Below are 19,866 nucleotides of genomic sequence, written 5' to 3' on the forward strand. Positions count from 1 at the left end.
CACGTTATAATTCGTTACATGCAAAATAAATTGCAGGGAAATCGATCGTTTCCGGTAACCCTACACATGATCAGTTTCTGCTAATGCAGTTAATGCTCCTGGTTCCAGTCACTCTCATAATATGTATCAATGGTAAGCAGAATGAATACCAAAGTTATGATTTATCACTGTGTATTAGCATGGCGTTAACTCTGGATAAGAGAGTAACAGTAAATAAACATTTGACGTAGTTCGTTATGGTTGACATGTTTTAACTAACTTTATAACTTAAGCAGGTACGCTGGTGTGGGGTGAGGGGAGGAAGTAAAACGTTTGAATTCTGGAGCATGGCGGCACTGTCACCTTTGATATAGTTTGACGGTTCCATTTACTTTACAACTGAAGGCAGATTGCCCCACTCCGGGGTCTAGAAATGTAACCTGACACAACCACAGGAGGTCAATTATGGGAATGGAACACCATGATGTCACCATCGCCAGGAAGTGGCATTGGCTTGCGATCTGTTTAAAACCGAGAAAAAAATACTACAACAACAATGGGAACGCTTATGCATGACACGACTGCACTGAACAAACTCTAAAAGGCCGAGTTACTTGCGAATGAAACAGTGGGCGTTTCACCAATCTGCACTCCTCCAGGAAACATCCTGGTCACAAGGTCAGACTCGGAAGGAAAATATGAAGTTAGTATGTATCCTAAATTGGTATGAGATTGCTGCTTATGATGTACCCTAAATTGGTATCAGATTGCTAGATAAAGCGGCAGATAACTTTTGTTATTGTTTTCAGTTTATCCCGGGGTCGGAGTTATGCTTCACAATTTTTGTTTCAGCGGCTGTTCCATCCACTGTACAAGCCTGTGACTCAAAGACCAACGGGCACTACCCCGTGTCCAGGTTGTCGATCTCCTCCCGAACCACGGTGATAGCTAGCATGGACAGTTGCCCCCAGACATCGCCTACAGTCATGAAGTGGAAGACGGTGCTGGCCATTTTCGTGGTGGTTGTGGTTTACCTGGTGATCGGAGGCACGATCTTCAGAGCTCTAGAAAAACCTTTCGAAAGCAAGCAGAAGGATAAGATCGCGGAGGAGAAATCCAAATTTCTTCGAAATCACCCATGTGTGAACTCTGGGGAGGTTGATGAGCTGATTGAGGTAAGGGCAGCCGTGTGCTCAGGTTCAACTTCGTGTTGTGTCCCGTGAACGAGTTCGCTCACTTCAACATTCCATTGCAGAACGAATGTCGATTCAGGAGAGCGCGCGGCGGGGTTTGATGAAGTATCGCGATTTATACCGGTAGTCGTTGAGAAATAAATTCGATTTGCCTTTTTTTTCACCTGCACGATAAATCACCTTGTTTCCCAAATAAACATCAAAAGAAATTCAAACACCAAGGATTGTCATGTAATTGCTGTTACAATGGCTTTTATTTAAGTACTTACCCATTTTATGTAAACATTTTAGTCATTTGAAGGTTGCTTGGCGCTTGTGCACAAATGCAGAAAGGTGTAGGATTTTCCAAGATCTGAATAAGAACAAGTAATAACTTGCTTTTGCTTTTCTACGGATTGGTGGTTCTCCCGGCCGCTTATAATTCAGCACTCGCCCAAAAAAAAAACACGCGCAGATGATTTACGAACCTAGTTTTTGGGGTTAAATGAAAAGAAACAGGAGTAGGCCATTAGGTCCCTCTCTCCTTCTCCTACATTCAATAACGTCATGGCTGATCTGTTATCCCAGTGCCACTTTCCTGCCCTAACCTCGCAAATTCATTGATTCCCCGAGTATCGAAACATTCGTCAAACTCTGTCCAGAATACATCCAGCCACTGATCTCCACTGCCCTCTTGGATAGTGAATTACAAGATCATTATACTCTGGATGAAGAGGCTCCTTCCCGTTTTAGAATTGAATAGTTGAATCCATGTTTCAGAATCAGAATCAGGTTTAATATTACTGGCGTATGTCGTTTTGCGGCAGCGGTACTTTACAGTACATTATATATTTTTTAAAAACTATAAATTACAATAGGAATTATATTAAAGATTTAAATTTTGTAAGTAGTGCTACAAAGAAAACAGAATAATAGTGAGGTAGTGTTTATGGGTTCATTGTCCATTTAGAAATCTGACGGTGGAGGGGAAGAAGTTGTTCCTGAAATGTTGAGTGTGTGTCTTCAGGCTCCAGTGCCTCTTCCTTGATGTTAGAAATGAGAAGAGGGCAAGATGAGGGTCCTTGATGAAGGAAGCCGCCTTTTTGAGGTATCGTCTTTAGAAGGTGCCCTTGATGGAAAGTTTACAACTTTCTGCAACTTTTCTGATCCTGTGCACTTTCCCCACCCCCATTCCAGATGGTGATGCAACTAGTTAGAATGCTCTCCACTCTACACCTGTAAACACTTGTGAGTGCCATGGTGATGTACAGTACCAAGTATCCTGTAAATCCTAATGAAATATTGCTGATGCTGTGCCTTCTTTGTAATTGCATTAATATGTTGGACCCAAGATAGGTCTTTAGAGATGCTGACACCCAGGAATTTGAAATTGCTCACCCTTTCTACTGCTGATCCCTCAATCAGGATTGGTGTGTGTTCCCCCCAATTTCCCTTTCTGAGGTCCACTATTAATTCCTTGGTCTTACTGAGGTTGAATCCTGATGAAGGGTTTCGGCCCAAAATGTCGTCACTACCTCCTCCCATAGATGCTGTCTGGCCTGCTGAGTTCTGCCAGCATTTTGTGTTTTTATTGAATGCAAGGTTGTTGTTACCACACTACTCAATCAGCTGATCTATCTTGTTTCTGTATGCCTCTTCATCACCATCTGAAATTGTTGTGTCTTCAGCAAATTTATAGATGGCGTTTAAGTCCTGATGAAGGGTCTCGGCCCGAAACGTTGACTGCTCATTTCAACGGATGCTGCCTGACCTGTTAAGTTCATCCAACTTTTGTACGTGTTGATTTGACCACAGAATCTGCAGTGTACTTTGTGTTTGAGCAGTGCCTAGCCACACAATTGTGAATGTAGAGAGAGTAGAGCCGTGGGCTAATCATGCATCCTGGGGGTGTGCGACCTTTGATTGTCACTGAGGAGGAGATGTTATTTCTGATCCGCACTGATTGTGGTATCCCAATGAAGAGGTCAAGGATTCATTTGCAGAGTGAGGCCCAGGTTTTGGAGCTTGTTGATTAGTACTGAGAGTATAATTGTGTTGAATGCTGAGCTGTAATCAATAAACAGCCCAAAGGTAGGTATTGCTATTAACCAGATGATCCAAAGCCAAGTGAGGTTGAATCTGTTGCAGACCTGTTGTGGTGGTAAGTAAATTGCAGTGGATCTAGATCCTTGCCTCAGCCATGACTAACCTCTCAAAGCACTTCATCACAAAAAATATGAGTGCAACTAGGCAATAGTCATTGAGGCAGCTCACCCTGCTCTTCTTGGGCATTAATATGATTGTCATCCTTTTGAAGCAGGTGGAAACTTCCAGCTACAGCAGTGAGAGGTTAGAGATGTCCCTTCAACACTCCCACCAGTTGGTTAGTACAGGTTTTCGATGTCCCACCAGGTACACCATCAGGACTTGACGCTTTTCAAGGGTTCACCCTCTTGAAAGATGATCTGACATCGAACTCCAAGGCAGAAATCACAGGGTCACAAGATGCTGCAAGGGTTTGCAATGTAGTTTTATTCTCCTTTTCAATGCATGCATAAAAGGCATTGAGCTCATCTGGGACTGAAGCATCATAGCCATTCATGATGGTAGGTTTCACCTTGTAGGACTGAATGACCGCAAACCCTGCCTGAGCTGATGTTGACTCCTGAGATGTTGTGAGGCATGGCCTCCTGGATCTAGATATACCAGATATGGGATACATTATTCTTGTATCAATCCACCCCATCTCTTAAACACACAATCACCACCAGTAAGAAGGACAAAGAGCGTCTTCTTTTGATGGGAATGTGCGAAGAATAGTGCAGATGGTTGTTTGGTAGTCAGCACTGACTGGTAAACCAAAGCAACTGTTTTCAGTCTCTACAACTCCATGACATTATGGCTCAATAGATGAACCCTCATTATGAAGATTTGCTTTCATGCCTTTTCTTTGTGTTTTGAGATCATTAACATGGCGAATGCAGCCTGCAGACTGTCTTACAAATGGGACAGAATGCGCTTTTTGTTGGGTGGGTAGTTTGGGTGATGGTGTCTCCCTTCACTTTGGGATACCCCTGATGACTGGACCCAGAGTTATCAGTGCCATCTCAAATGCCCCTACTCAACCTGAATGGTCATGGGTCAAAGAATCCCAGAAGTTGGTAGGAATACTTCATTTTCTTTTAAGCAGTCTTTGAGAACATCCTTGAATCATTCTTGTGACAGCATGATATTCTCTTCCCATGATAGAGCTCAGAAATATTATTTTTTCAAGGAGTCTGCTGCTGAACATGCAAATTTGCATGCACATGGCCAACAGTGTTTCCACTGGATGTAATTAGATCTTCAGTGCCAGGGTAATAGTCTGAGAGAGGATGCTGAAAGTTGCTTCGGTTAACCTGGGAGTGGATTTGAAGGATTTTGCAAAAACTGCATTTTGGTTACTCTGAGTCTCCAATGTATATGAGAAGGCAGGGATTGCTATCATCTGGTAGACTATAAATTATGTCCCATATATGAAGTCATGATCTCTGAACACCCTTTTCTTGAGGTGGCTGAAGTCTGTGCATATGTATTGAGGTTAGTAATAAATTCCATCACCTGAGAGTGGTGTTGATAGTGGGGATCGTTTGCTAAAGGGTCTATATAGAAAGAATTCAGGATCACGGGAATGCCACCTACAGCAGGTTCCCATCAAAAACGTGTCATCCTGCTTATAAATGTATCAATGTTCCTTCACAGCCCAAACTCTAGAACTCTGGACCAAACAACAATGTGAGACTATCTTTACTAAAAGGAAAATAACTTTTCATGGTGGCTCAAACAACCTTTCTAAACTGAAACATCCGAGATTCCAGCATTTTACTTAATTCTATTTTTTGAGAGACAAGCATTGCAGAAGTTCCTTTTGTTCTTATGTAGTGCCTTAGAATCTCTAACTTGATGGTGGTGGATTAAAGTTATGAAGTAGGTATATGTGCAAATTTAGAAATAGTAATGCTTAATGAGTTAGTAACCAAGTAAACATATTTAGCAAAATTAGTTACGAGGTTGGTGACTGATCCTTAATAAAGAAATCTGTGATTTTTTTGAGGGATTTTTTCCCATAACTTTGTTCCAATTAACATCCACTGTTGGAGAAATAGCAAAATATAATCTTGATAAAGCTTTACCTTTTTACCTTTTATTTAGCAGTTATGAACACACTAAGGAAATTGACTGCATTTAGTGAGGCACGTTAAATACAATTACTATAGACAACCCATAAACTTAAATATGACTAATTTTTTTTTACAGGAGTAGCAGGGAGATTTTGGTTAATTGGGACACATTGGGTCCAGTCACTTTGGCCCAATTAAGCAGCTGTCCCAGTTAACCAATGTTTCATGGAAATAATTAAAAAGGCATAAGAAAGACAAACTGAATAACAAATTATATATTTAAATGAAATACAGAACAAATTAGAACACTACCAATACTACTACAGTACCATAAAGAAAAAATGAGGTACGAAGTTAAACTACAGTACCATAAAGAAAAAATGAGGTATGAAGGTAAACTAGCCAAGAATATAAAGGAGGGTAATAAAAGCTTCTTTAGATATGTGAATAGCAAAAAAATAGTTAGGACCAAAATTGGACCATTGAAGACAGAAACGGGTGAATTTATTATGGGGAACAAGGAAATGGCAGATGAGTTGAACAAGTACTTTGGATCTGTCTTCACTAGGGAAGACACAAACAATCTCCCAGATGTAACAGTGGTCAAAGGAACTAGGGTAAAGGATGAACTGAAGGAAATTTATATTAGACAAGAAACAGTGTTGGATAGACTGTTGAGTCTGAAGGCTGATAAGTCCCCGGGACCTGATGGTCTGCATCCCAGGGTATTTAAAGAGGTGGCTCTAGAAATCGTGGATGTATTGGTAATCATTTTCCAATGTTCTATAGATTCAGGAACAGTTCCTGCTGACTGGAGGGTGGCTAATGTTGTCCCACTTTTCAAGAAAGGAGGGAGAGAGAAAACAGGGAATTATAGACCGGTTAGCCTGACGTCAGTGGTGGGAAAGATGCTGGAGTCAATTATAAAAGATGAAATTACGACACGTTTGGATAGCAGTAGGAGGATCAATCTGAGTCAGCATGGATTTATGAAGGGAAAATCATGCTTGACTAATCTTCTGGAGTTTTTTGAGGATGTAACTATGAAAATGGACAAGGGAGAGCCAGTGGATGTAGTGTACCTGGACTTCCAGAAAGCTTTTGATAAGGTCCCACATAGGAGATTAGTGGGCAAAATTAGGGCACATGGTATTGGGGGCAGAGTACTGACATGGATTGAAAATTGGCTGGCTGACAGGAAACAAAGAGTAGTGATTAACGGGTCCCTTTCGGAATGGCAGGCTGTGACCAGTGGGGTGCCGCAAGATTCGGTGCTGGGACCGCAGCTGTTTACAATATAGATTAATGATTTAGATGAAGGGATTAAAAGTAACATTAGCAAATTTGCTGATGACACAAAGCTGGGTGGCAGTATGAAATGTCAGGAAGATGTTATGAGAATGCAGGGCGACAGACAGGTTGGGTGAGTGGGCAAATGTATGGCAGATGCAGTTTAATGTGAATAAATGTGAGGTTATGCACTTTGGTGGCAAGAACAGGAAGGCAGATTACTATCTAAATGGAGTCGTTAGGAAAAGGGGAAGTACAATGAGATCTAGGTGTTCTTGTACATCAGTCAATGAAAGCAAGCATGCAGGTACAGCAGGCAGTGAAGAAAGCTAATGGCATGCTGGCCTTTATAACAAGAGGAATTGAGTATAGGAGTAAAGAGGTCCTTCTGCAGCTGTACAGGCCCCTGGTGAGACCCCACCTGGAGTATTTTGTGTGCAGTTTTGGTCTCCAAATTTGAGGAAGGACATTCTTGCTATTGAGGGAGTGCAGCGTAGGTTCACAAGGTTAATTCCCGGAATGGCGGGACTGTCATATGTTGAAAGATTGGAGTGACTGGGCTTGTATACACTGGAATTTAGAAGGATGAGAGGGGATCTGATTGAGACATATAAGATTATTAAGGGATTGGACACGCTGGAGGCAGGAAGCATGTTCCCGCTGATGGGTGAGTCCAGAACTAGAGGCCACAGTTTAAGAATAAGGGGTAGGCCATTTAGAACTGAGATGCGGAAAAACTTTTTCACCCAGAGAGTGGTGGATATGTGGAATGCTCTGCCCCAGAAGGCAGTGGAGGCCAAGTCTCTGGATGCATTCAAGAGAGAGTTAGATAGAGCTCTTATAGATAGCAGGGTCAAGGGATATGGGGAGAGGGCAGGAATGGGGTACTGATTGTGTATGATCAGCCATGATCACAGTGAATGGTGGTGCTAGCTAGAAGGGCCAAAGGGCCTACTCCTGCACCTATTGTCTGTTGTCATAAAATTGTGCATTAGTTTCTAATAGTTATCAACAGAGGAATTTATCCAATTATGCAATGAACAAAGTCAGCACAGACACCCAGTGCAGATAATAGACTGCCTTCATAAAATGCTATCAACAACATCATCTGCCATATCTTCATTTTCATTGTAACATTCAAGATGATTGTTGATACCTCCAAATACTTCGTAGCTCTTAACTTGTTGAAATAATAAAATCATTTCATTTTCACCACCAGTTGCTTCTGGCATCTCCAAGCCTGAATGCTTGAAAATGCAGTCAGCAAAACAGTTTCAAAGTGTTTTACTACTTATTTCTCACCAAATATCAGACAAAAATTACCACTTTTTGAACACAAACAAATGCAATGATGCTGCTTAAAAACTATTCGCTCGAAGCACGGTGCGGCATCTAACAGCCACAGAAGTGCTCACAACTGATGCTAGTTAGAAGCTGTTCAGCAATAGTCTCCTGCCCCAATTAAACAGCATACTTTCCCAAATAAACAAAGGAAATCCCTGCAATTTTCACAATTAGATTTTGTTTTTTTAAGGATTGTCCCCAATAAGCAGTTGCCCCAATTAACTGATTTCCTAATGAACTGGAATCCACTGAAAGTGGAGAATATATATGTGTGTATATATATATATACATGCACACACATAGTCTATTTCAATAAACCAGTAAACCAGTTGTAATCAAACTTAATTTTGAATGGGCCTCATAAATCATGAAAACTAATAGTCTTAGGTATGAGTGACCACAATTTGAATATACCAATTTAGAAGGATGGAAGCAAAACTATTCTTAATAATCCAAATCAGGAGCTGAAAATGTTTATAATAATTTCCTTCATGTCACATTACAGAGGCTTCACTTTGAAATTATGTACTATTCTCTTTCTAGTCTGACCAGAAGAGAGAAACTCAGAGTCATACTTCATAGTTGGGACTCACAGGTGTATTTGGCTTGAATAATACACCTCTTTGTTTGACAACTCTTAGATTTCTTCTGGCGTGAGTGTAAATTTATATTGCTATACTGTTGATTATTTTCTGGAAGTACAATGCACATACATTTGTTTCTTTTCAGCATGCAATTGAAGCTCTTGGTGCAGGAGTAAACCCTGTAGGTGACTCAACTGACAATACAAGTAATTGGGAACTTGGCAGTGCATTTTTCTTTGCTGGGACCGTGATAACTACTATAGGTAATTTTCTTAAAAACAATGTTACCAATATAATTGTATGCATGCAAACATTTTCTGTGGATGTATAGCTCTTTAGATACATTGTAATAGCTTAATCCTTTATCTATTATCTTCTTGCACGCAAATTCTATCAATATCACAGTTGTGTTAAAAGTGGAATTGCTCCAACTAATAGAGTCTAAGCAATAACGAAGTATATTCACTATGTCTCCTATTTTGAATAGTATCTAATTAATTCATATCTGGAATAATTGTGACACGAACTAATCAAAAGTAATCTTCTAATTCAGGTTTTGAGTAAAGATTCCAATTCCAAATTGATGCTTTTTATGAGCCACAAATTATGCTGAAGGCCACATTGCTGTACCGTAAAATGTTTCTTCTTTTTAAAAAATTTTTTAAAGTATATTTTTTATTAAATTTTAAAGAGAATTACATACAATGAATAGAATAATAGAGTAATGAAAATTAATATTAGCCCTCCCCCTCCCCTTAACCCTTCCCCCCTTAACATCCCTGTCTAAAAAAAAAGAAAAAAAAAGAAAGAAAGAAAGAAGAATTGCCTGGATATCGGAGGATCCCCACATGCACCATGGATTTCGAAATAACTTTAGTATATATCTTTATTTTTTCCCCAAATAACTAATAATTTTATCTTCAAAGGACCTATATATTTAATCCTATCTTTTGTAGATAGGGGTGCCAAATGTTCGAAAATATATCATATTCATTTCTTAAATTATAAGTAATTTTTTCAAGTGGAATGCAGCTATATATTTCATTATTCCAACTGTCCATAGTTAAGTATGAATCTGATTTCCAAGTAACTGCAATAGCTTTTTTGGCTACTGCCAATGTAATTTTTATAAATTTTTTCTGATATTTATTCAATTTAGATTTCGGTATTATCCCTTCAATATCGCCTAATAAAAATAATGTTGGGCTATGTGGAAGTTGTATTCCAATAATTTGTTCCAGTAAAAGTCTTAGATTTATCCAAAAAGGTTGAATTTTAAAACAAGACCATGTAGAGTGTAAAAAACTACCGATTTCTTGATTACATCGGAAACATTGGTCAGATAAATTTGGGTTTAATCTATTTTTTGTGGTGTAATATATAATTGATGTAAAAAATTGTATTGTACTAATCTAAGTCGGACATTTATTGTATTTGTCATACTATCAAGACATAGTCTTCACCAATTTTTTTCATCAATTTTAATATTGAAATCAGTTTCCCATTTTTGTCTTGACTTATGAATTCCTGGTTTAATTGTCTGTTTTTGAATCAAATTATACATACAAGATGTAAATTTTTAAATTTTTCCTTTTTGAATTAAAGTTTCTATTTCATTAGGTTTTGGCATTAACATTGTTTGACCCAGTTTATCTCTTAAATAGGCCTTTAATTGAAAATAACAGAAAAGAGTGTTATTTGATATTTTATATTTATTCTTTAATTGATCAAACAACATCAATATACCTCCTTCAAAACAGTCGCCTATATATCTGATCCCTTTTTGAAACCAGTTATATAAAAGTTGGTTATCCATTGTAAAAGGAATAAGTCTATTTTGAATTAGGGTTCTCTTCACTAATAAAGATTTCTTTATCTCATCATCTACATTTACCTTATTCCATAAATTGATCAAATGTTTTAATATAAGAGATTCTTTCTTTTCCCGTATCCATTTGGATTCCCATTTATATCTAAAATCTTCTGGTATATTTTCTCCTATCTTATCTAACTCTATTCTAATCCATGCCGGTTTTTCTTCATCAAAAAAAGATGCAATAAATCTAAGTTGATTTGCTTTATAATAATTCTTAAAATTTGGGAGTTGTAACCCTCCTAGGTCAAATTTACATGTCAATTTTTCCAACGATATTCTTGACATCTTACCTTTCCAAAGAAACTTCCTCACACATTTATTCAACTCTTGAAAAAACTTCTGGGGCAGTTGTATTGGTAATGTTTGGAATAAATATTGTAATCTGGGAAATATATTCATTTTTACAGCATTAACTCTACCTACTAATGTTATTGGTAACATCATCCATTTATCAAGATCTTCTTGTTTTTTTTTCCAATAATGGCAAATAATTTAATTTATATAAATTCTTTATATCATTATCGACTCTTATACCTAAATATTTTATACCATTTGTCGGCCATCTAAATTGAGTTACTAATCGACATTGACCATAGTCTCCTTTAGTAAAGGGTAAAATTTCACTTTTATCCCAGTTTACTTTATACCCTGATATTTTCCCATATTCTTCCAATCTGAAAGATAATTTATGCAACGAATGCAATGGGTTTGTTAAATAAATCAGAACAGTAAAATGTTTCCATACACAATTAGATAGACAGATTTTCCCTGTTACCAATTTTTCTTTCCCAGTTATCCATCTCAAACTAATTATCATCCTTGAATTTAATGTTGTTTAGATGGATGGGATATGTGGGTGTGGAAACATTTAGAATAATCAGCCATACAAGATTCAAGATTCAAGATTGTTTAATATCATTTCCTGAACACAAGTGTAAAGGAGAATGAAATAATTATTACTCTGGATCTAATGCAGCACAAAAACCCCACAAAAGAGAAATAACACAATAATAATAAAACACAATAAATATAAAGACATAAGATAACTTATTACAAAGATTAATGGTAGGTCTATAAATTGATGTTGGGCTGTACGTAAGGTGTCTGACAAGAAATAATAAAGTTGTGGTGGAGTTAGCAGGTGGAGATGTTGATCAGCCCTACTGCTTGGGAAAAGTAACTGTTTTTGTGTTGGATGGTCCTGGTGTGGATGCTACATAGCTTCCTCCCTGATGGGAGTGGGACAAAAAGTCCATGAGCAGGGCAGGGGAGATCCTTCATGATGTTACTGGCCCTTTTCCAACACCTTTATGTATGTATGTCCTTGATCGTGTGTAGGCTTGGTGCCGGTGATGTGTTGGGCAACATTGACTACCTGTTGTAGAGCCTTCTCATCTGCCACAATACATTTTCCATACCCAACAGGGATGCAGCTTGCCAGGATGCTCTCCATTGTACACATGTGGAACAATGAGACTGTGATATGCAAAGTCCAGCTCTCTTAAACTTCCTCAGAAAGTCGAGGCATTGTTGAGCTTTCTTGTCTGTGTAGGATGTGTTCTGGGACTGTGAGAGGTTGTGTGTCATGTGCACTCACAGGAGCATGAAATTGCTTGCAGTTTCCACTGCTGTGCCACCAATGCAGAGAGGGGTGTGTGAGTGGTGCGAGTTCTCCTGAAGTCGAGAACCATCTCCATTGTCTTGTTGACATTAAGGAAGTGGTTATTTGCCTGGCACCAGGCCTCGAGCTCTTCCACCTCCTCTCTGTAGGCCATCTTTGTTGCTGATGAGCCCCAATGAATTGCGCCATTGGCATTTTTTTTTTACCTGTTCTTCATGCAAAATGGTTATACAATTATTTGGTAGCTGTTACTCTATTCCCAACTAGCTGAGCAAGTCATCTTGTAGCCTTTCCCATTGTGCTTGTTTGATACACCTTACAACCTGATAGGAGACAAATATAGCCCTTTGCTAAATGAGACCTGTGCATTTGATGAATATCTGATCCTATTTTAAATGTATCCAGGCATCAGAAGCATCTGAGAACAATTAAAAGTAATAAACATTTAAAAATAATTAATGAAATTGTGAAATAAACCTTAAAGATGTAAAAATTATGCTATGTAAAACACCTAAAAACTTTTAAATAATTAGAAAAATTGAACAGAATTGTTGAATAAAACGTTTTACCTGGCAATCTCAATTGAAGTCATTGCATCATATTCCACCTGACACAGGATCTCAAAATCAGAATCAGAATCAGGTTTAATATCACTGGTATATGCCATGAAATTTGTGGTTTTGCAGCAGCAGTACATTGCAATGCAAAATAATAGAAACTATAAATTACAATAAGAAGTTTATATATAAATTAAAATTAAATTAAATAATTAATTTAAATTAAATTTTAAAAAGAAAGGAAAAATACTGAGGTAATGTTCATGGGTTCATTGTCCAATCAGAAATCTCATGGCAGAGGGGTAGAAGCTGTTCCTGAGTGTGTATCTTCAGGCTCCTGTACCTCCTTCTTGATGGTAAAATGAGAAGAGGGCATGTCCTGGGTGATGGGAGTTATTAATGATGGATGCTGCCTTTTTGATACATCGCCTTTTGAAGGTGTTCTGGATGCTGGGGAGGCTAGTGCCCATGATGGAGGTGACTGAGTTTACAACTTTCAGCAGCATATTTTGACCTGTGCAGTGGCCTTCTCATACTAGACCGCGATGCAGCCAATTAGAAAGCTCTCCACAGTACATCTGTAGAAATTTGGAAGTGGCTTTGGTGACATACCAAATCTCCTCAGACTTCAAATGAAGTATAGCTGTTGTTATGCCTTCTTTGTAATTGCATCAATATGTTGCACCCAGGATAGATCCTCAGACATATTGACACCCAGGAACTTGAAACTGCTCACTCTTTCCACTTCTGATCCCTTGGTGAGGACTGGTGTTTATTTCCTCAACTTCCCCTTCCTGAAGTCCACCATCAATTCCTCTGGGAGTTGATTCCCACTGTTGTTAGTAATATGCTAAGGAATAATTACCTTTCTGGCTCTAAAATAACTAATTTTGCATACATGGATTGGAATTTCCTCAGATGACAATCTCATACTGTAAAGAAATGTAAAATGGTATTAATTATGCTTCCCATTTTTAAAAGCTTTGAGGTATGGCAGCAGTTTCTACCTTAATTTCACATGGAAGTTATTGTTTTTATTTTTCTCTCTGTAAAGTGCTTAAAATACTTGTTAGGGTTGGTCTTTTAGCCCTATGATTTACTATTCGTGAGAGGCCTTCCAATTGTTGGATACTTAGCCAGTTTTTTCTTGACTTCATTGTTGCTGTGTGCTCGGCATCCTCTCAAACTGATGCCTGACAGCAAATGATGCGAGAGAAAGGGAAGCCCACACAACAGAGTTTAATCATTCTTTTTGGAAAAATTCTTTCAATCAGCAGTGAACACATTTGCAAACATCTAAGCCATGGCTTGTCTCAAACAATGGGATGGATAGAATTCTAATTGAAATTTTGATATAACATCTTATCAATAGAGAAACAGGGAAATCTTGCTCTTGCTTCTGTCAAAACGGGGCTAACATTTTCAAAGAGGTTGTCAGTAAAGTAGCACTCTTGGTTAGTGTGAATTAAATTATTAATCCTTTTGAATGTTCAGATATATTTCCTTGCGTGAAATTTTAGCAGCATCCATGTGACCGCTTTATTATGAAGGGCAAAACTAATTTTAAGCAACATACGGAAAATGTTAGAGGAACTTGGCAAGTCAGGCATTTGCTGACTTTGCTGAGTTCCTCCAGCATTTTGTGTGTGTGTTGCTCAATATTTCATGTATCTGAAGAATCTCTTGTGCTTGCCATTTTTAATACTGTTACTGTACATAAAAGATGAGATAGTTATAATGTGCAAGACAAATAGTCACATATTGCAGCTCAGAGAATTAACTTGTCCAATTTCACACAAAAATACCAAAGATATTATTCCAGCAAAATAATCAAAGATTTACATGAACTCTGATGGAACATTATTGCGGAACATCATTATTAATGTGTAAGTTAAATTTTACGTAAAATAAACAAAATAAAGCCATAAAATAAAAACAAAATGAAAACGTTTATACAGCTTCATGCATGATCTTGTTTTACTTAGTCGGAGTCTTGTTGTGAGAAGATCTATTGTATATACTAGGTTAACTAAGGGCTGGCTCTATCAGTATATACTAACATTAAAAAAATTCTTAATTGTTTTAAACTCCAGAGGACTATAACTTTTATAGTTATACAAAATATCATTTGCAAATTATATCAAATTTCTAATTTGCCATTGAGAATTAGTCTTGCTAATGAGCTAAAGAGAGCTAGCCTGGGTATGTAGGTTGGATCTGATACTATAGTATGTATTCCTTCCAATTGTTTTGTACCAGCATGAAAAGGTTAATGTTGAAATAACTCAGATCTTGTGTTTATTTCCCCCTTAAGTAAAACTTGCAGAATGAAGTAGTATTTAAAAATACTATGTTTCATTTACTACTACTTTTGAATTGTTATTGAAATTTGCTCGATTAATTCGATGAACATATTTGACAGATATGTGAGTCATTCAGGTTTCAACATGTTATTGGAACGAGAATGCTTATTTTTTGGTTGATATGGTTCTTCCACAGCTTGCCAATTTGAGCATTCCGGATAAAACAGTAAACATAAAGTTATACAGTACAGAATTTAGGCCATTCAGCATAATTTGTCCATGCCCATTAAGATGCCTACCTGAGCTAGTGCCATTTGGCTGTGTTGGTCCATTTCCCTTTAAACCATTCCTATAAAAAAATTCACTCTCAATATCTCTTAAATGCTGTATTTGTACCAGCCGCTACCATTTCCTCTGGTAACTTGTTCCATGAGCACACATTCCTGACTATGAAAAATTTTTCTATCACATTCCCTTTAAGTATTTTAGCTTTCACTTTGCCTACTCTGGGCGAGAGTCAATAACTACCCACCTTACATATTTATGTCCCTCATTATTTTTTAAACCTCTATAAGGTCACCCCTCAGCTCTGAGGTAAAATGAAAGCCTTACTATAGTCCAAGTAGACAGTGTCCATATCCCTGTCCTTGTCACCTCTTCAAAAAATGCAATCAAATTCTTTAGACCCTGTCTCTCATGCACAAAACCATGCTGATAATCTCTAATCTGTTCCAATCTTTCCAAATGCTGGTAGCCTCCATCTCTCAGAATTCCATCCCACCACTAACATTAGGCTCACCTGTCAATCGTTCCATGGCTCATCCTTGCATCCCTTCTTAAATAAAGGCACAACATTAACCACCCTCTAGTCTTCAAGTACCTCACCCATGGCTAACCATAATACAGATATCTCTGGCAGAGTCCCCAGCAATTCCTTTGCTGATTTCCCGCAATGTCCTCGGAAACATTTGTTCAGAGCCTCATGATTTATCCACCTTTATGTGTTTTAAGACCATGGAAGATAGGGAATTTTGGGAGGCAAAATAGTCTCGCACCTCTTTTGCAATGTAGACACAATTTATAACTTCACTATTTTCCTCCCTGAATTCCCTAGCTTTCATGACCTTTTCTGTGATAAGTACAGACAAGAGATTTGATAAGTACAGATAAGGCTTTGTTCGTTTCCTGCAGCTCCACTCATTGCTGACCACATTAATCCTTAAGCGGACCTGCTCTCCCCCTTGTTACTCTTTGGCTTCACAATGGGTAATTAAAACTGCACAAACGCATCGCCTATTTACCATCAAAGACATAGTTACAGAAAAGTGCTGAAAAAAGGGTAGGGATCCCAGCCACCCTGCTCAGGGACTTTGTCCCACTCCTATTAGGGAAGAGGCTACACTGCATTCATGCCAGGACCACCAGACTTAAAACAGTTACTTTCCACAAGCCATCAGGCTGGTCAACACCTCCACCCATTAACCCACCCCCCCACCCAGCACCACTACTTTATCCTTTCCTATCAGAGTCACCTTATGTACTATACAGATACTCCTGAACCTGGGGTCACTTTATATACGTTCAATCAGTCTAAGTGTGTAAACTACTCTTATCAATTTATATCTATAGTGCTTTTATTGTTTTCTTTGTGCTCATTGTGTGTTTTTAATGCTGCATCAGGTCCAGAGCAACAATCATTCTGCTCTTCTTTCCACTTGTGTGATGATAACTGACAAAAAACAATCTTCAATCTCGAATATATTTATAGGATCTCTTGGGATTCCCCTACTCCTTATCTCATATCTTTTTTTGCCCCCTGATTCCTTTCTCAAGTGTCCTTTTACATCCCTTAAACTCCTCAAGAGGGTTTGCTTGTTCCCAACTGCCTATATGTGAAGTATACCTCCTTCCTGTTCCTGACCAGACCCTCTATATCAATATGAAACAAGTTCCCTAATCCTGTCAGCTTCTCCCTTCACTCTAATAAAAATATGCCACCCCTGAATTCTCCTATCCCACTTATAAAAGTTCCCACTTGCCAGAAATCCTTTTACCTGCAAACAGCCTTTTTGAATCAACTTTTGCAAGTTTCTGCCTAATGCCATCAAAGTTAGCCTTGGCCCAATTTAGGACTTCAATCTGTGAACCAGTTCTATCCTTTTCTGTCACTATTGTAAAACTAACAGAATTATGGTCATAGTTCTCCATAGTGCTGGTCTTCTGACATTTTGGTTACTTGCTCTGTCTCATTTTCCAGTACAGGGTTGAATGTTCCTCCCTCTCTGCTCGGGGCACCTACATATTGCATGAGAAAACTTTCCTGCACAGACTTAACAAATTCCATCCCTTAGCACTCTGTCAGTCCCAGCAAATATTAGGAAGGCTAAAGCCATCTACAATTACAAGCCTATTATTCCTCAGCCATCTGCAATCTCCCTGTATATTCACTCCTCGAATTCCTTATGGGGGGGTTGGGAGTGAGTGGAAGAGTCTTTAGTAAAATCGCATCAAAGTTATCACTCCCTTCCTCTTTCTAAGTTCCAACCATAATGCTTCACTGGACGAACCCCCAGGGACATACTCTTGTTATGCAAGTTAAGGGCACCTGCCTATCTTGGATTGAACTGCTGTATAACTGCAGAAAACATCTACTACTATTACTTTCTTGCTTCCTTACGTAAAGGTTAAGATATCTAGACATTAAATTAAGCAACAGTTTAATTATGCACATTGATAGTTGCTGGATTTGAATCTCTATGCTGTACTTCTATGTCTTTAGAACTGTTTAATGATCTAACGGATTATTTCTTAACTATTTACTAAACAGCAGCAGTTTGTGTCATTCAACTCCCCAAAATGTTCTTATTTATTTCAATAGGCTATGGGAATATTGCACCCAGTACTCATGGAGGGAAAATATTCTGCATTTTATATGCATTATTTGGCATTCCACTTTTCGGCTTTCTATTAGCAGGGATTGGGGATCAATTAGGCACAATCTTCGGTAAAAGTATTGCAAGAGTGGAGAAAGTATTCAGAGTAAGTTGACAAATATTTATTATTTTAATGTATTATATTATCCACCATGACTGAAATGAATCATAGATATTGTTTGTCTATTAATGTTGATATTAATGCAATTTTATGGATAACCACAACAAATTTGTTGCAGTACAAAGACTGTCAACTAAAATGGCTTAAAAATGTGTAAAAGCCATGTTCAATGTTCCTTGTGTGTTTTTACAGGCAAAATGGATTTTCACTTTGATATTCTGGTTTTCTATGTACTGTATTTCATGAATATATGTTACCAGTTCCTCAGCAATTATTTTGGAACAATTGCCATCCAAAGAATTCTAAGCTCACAATCCAATATTTATTGAGGGTTAAATTACTTTGTCCCAATGAAGACCTTTCCTGGCCTGACTACCAGATAGAATGCAGGACAACATAGCACCAGTGCACCTCAGAGCAAAATTAACTCTTACACACTGTATGTGAAGATAAATTTTGATAGAACAATATATGTGAAGGATATTTGGGAAATTATGTGGGATACATCACATCTAAAGAGAATTCAGAGGGATTGGAAAGTCAGTGCTCATTCAGCTCTGAGGACAAACGGTGGTGTAGAGAAGCTTGTATTCCTTCCACTCTCCACACCCTTCCTCTCCTTTCCTCTTCAGTCTGATGAAGGTTCTCAGCCCCTCCATAGATGCTGCCTGACTAGCTGAGCTCCTCCAGCATTGTGTGTGTGTGTGTGTGTGTGTGTGTGTGTGTGTGTGTGTGTGTGTGTGTGTGTGTGTGTGTGTGTGTGTGTGTGTGTGTGTGTGTGTGTGTGTGTGTGTGTGTGTTGCTTTGGGGAAAAATAGTCTGAACAGGGTCTGGGAAAATGGTTCAACTGTTTTCTGTAGGATGAGTATTTTTAACCTCCCACAGTAATCCAACTTCTGCCATAACAAAAAGAAAAATATGTTTGGGAAGACCTGATTGGCCTTAAAATAGCCTCATTGGAGTGAGGCCAACAAAAAGTTGACACCACCCTCACACTATACTTAGACTCTGAGCAAGTCATGCAAAATGAGTCAGATGAATTTATTCAGATTTATGCCTATATGATACATTAATTCATTAAGGATTTAAGAGCATGATAATTAGGCTAATCAGCCCCTTGAGCTTGCCATAATATTCAAAAATTATGACATCTTGTGCCAAAATATTATTTTCCTGCACCATAAGACCATGAGACATAGGAGCAGAATTAGGCCACATGGCCTGTCAATCTGCCATTCAATCACAGCTGATCCTTTATTTCCCCTCCTCAACTGCACTCTGCTGCCTTCTCCCCGTATCCTTTGATGATGTGGCCAATCAAGAACCCATCAATCTGTGCCTTAAATACTCCCAATGACCTGGCCTCCGCAGCTGCCTGTGGTAACAAATTCCGCAAATTCACCACCTTCCAGCTAAAGAAATTTTTCCACATCTCTATTTTCAGTGGACACCCCTCTATCCTGAGGTTGTGCCCTTTCATCCTAGACATCCCCACCATGGGAAACATCCTTTCCACATTAACATTCATAAGGGTTCATTAAGATCCCCCCTTATCCTTCTAAATTCCAGTGAGTACAGGCCCAGAGCCATCAAATATCCGTCATATGATAACACTTTCCTTTGCAGAATCATTCTTGTGAACCTCCTCTGAACCCTCTCTAATGCCAGCACATCTTTTCTTCAATAAGGAGCCCAAAACTCTTCATAATAGTCAAGGTGAGGCCTCACCAGTGCCTTATAAAGCCTCAGCATCACATCCCTGCTCTTGTATTCTAGACCTCTTTAAACATATGCCAAAATTGCATTTGCCTTCCTCACCCCTGACTCAACCTGCAAGTTAACCTTTAGAGTGTTCTGCACAGGGTCTCTCAAGTCCCTTTGCATCTTAGGTTTTTGGATTTGCCTCACATTTAGAAAATAGTGCGC

General features: G+C 38.4%; 1 protein-coding gene across 5 annotated transcripts in view; it reads left to right on the forward strand.

The window, feature by feature from the left end:
* The window catches only part of LOC140724868 (potassium channel subfamily K member 10-like), a 55,100-nt gene that overhangs the window by 1,757 nt on the left and 33,477 nt on the right, over positions 1-19,866 (forward strand). For 2 of the 5 annotated variants that reach the window (XM_073039583.1, XM_073039582.1), the window contains exons 2-4: positions 832-1,154; positions 8,675-8,792; positions 17,765-17,925. In XM_073039583.1, the coding sequence (XP_072895684.1) occupies positions 832-1,154; positions 8,675-8,792; positions 17,765-17,925 (602 nt within the window). The other 3 variants (XM_073039585.1, XM_073039584.1, XM_073039587.1) reach the window with 3 other exon arrangements.

The sequence above is a fragment of the Hemitrygon akajei genome, chromosome 3 (genome assembly GCF_048418815.1).
Source record: "Hemitrygon akajei chromosome 3, sHemAka1.3, whole genome shotgun sequence".
Lineage (NCBI taxonomy): Eukaryota > Metazoa > Chordata > Chondrichthyes > Myliobatiformes > Dasyatidae > Hemitrygon > Hemitrygon akajei.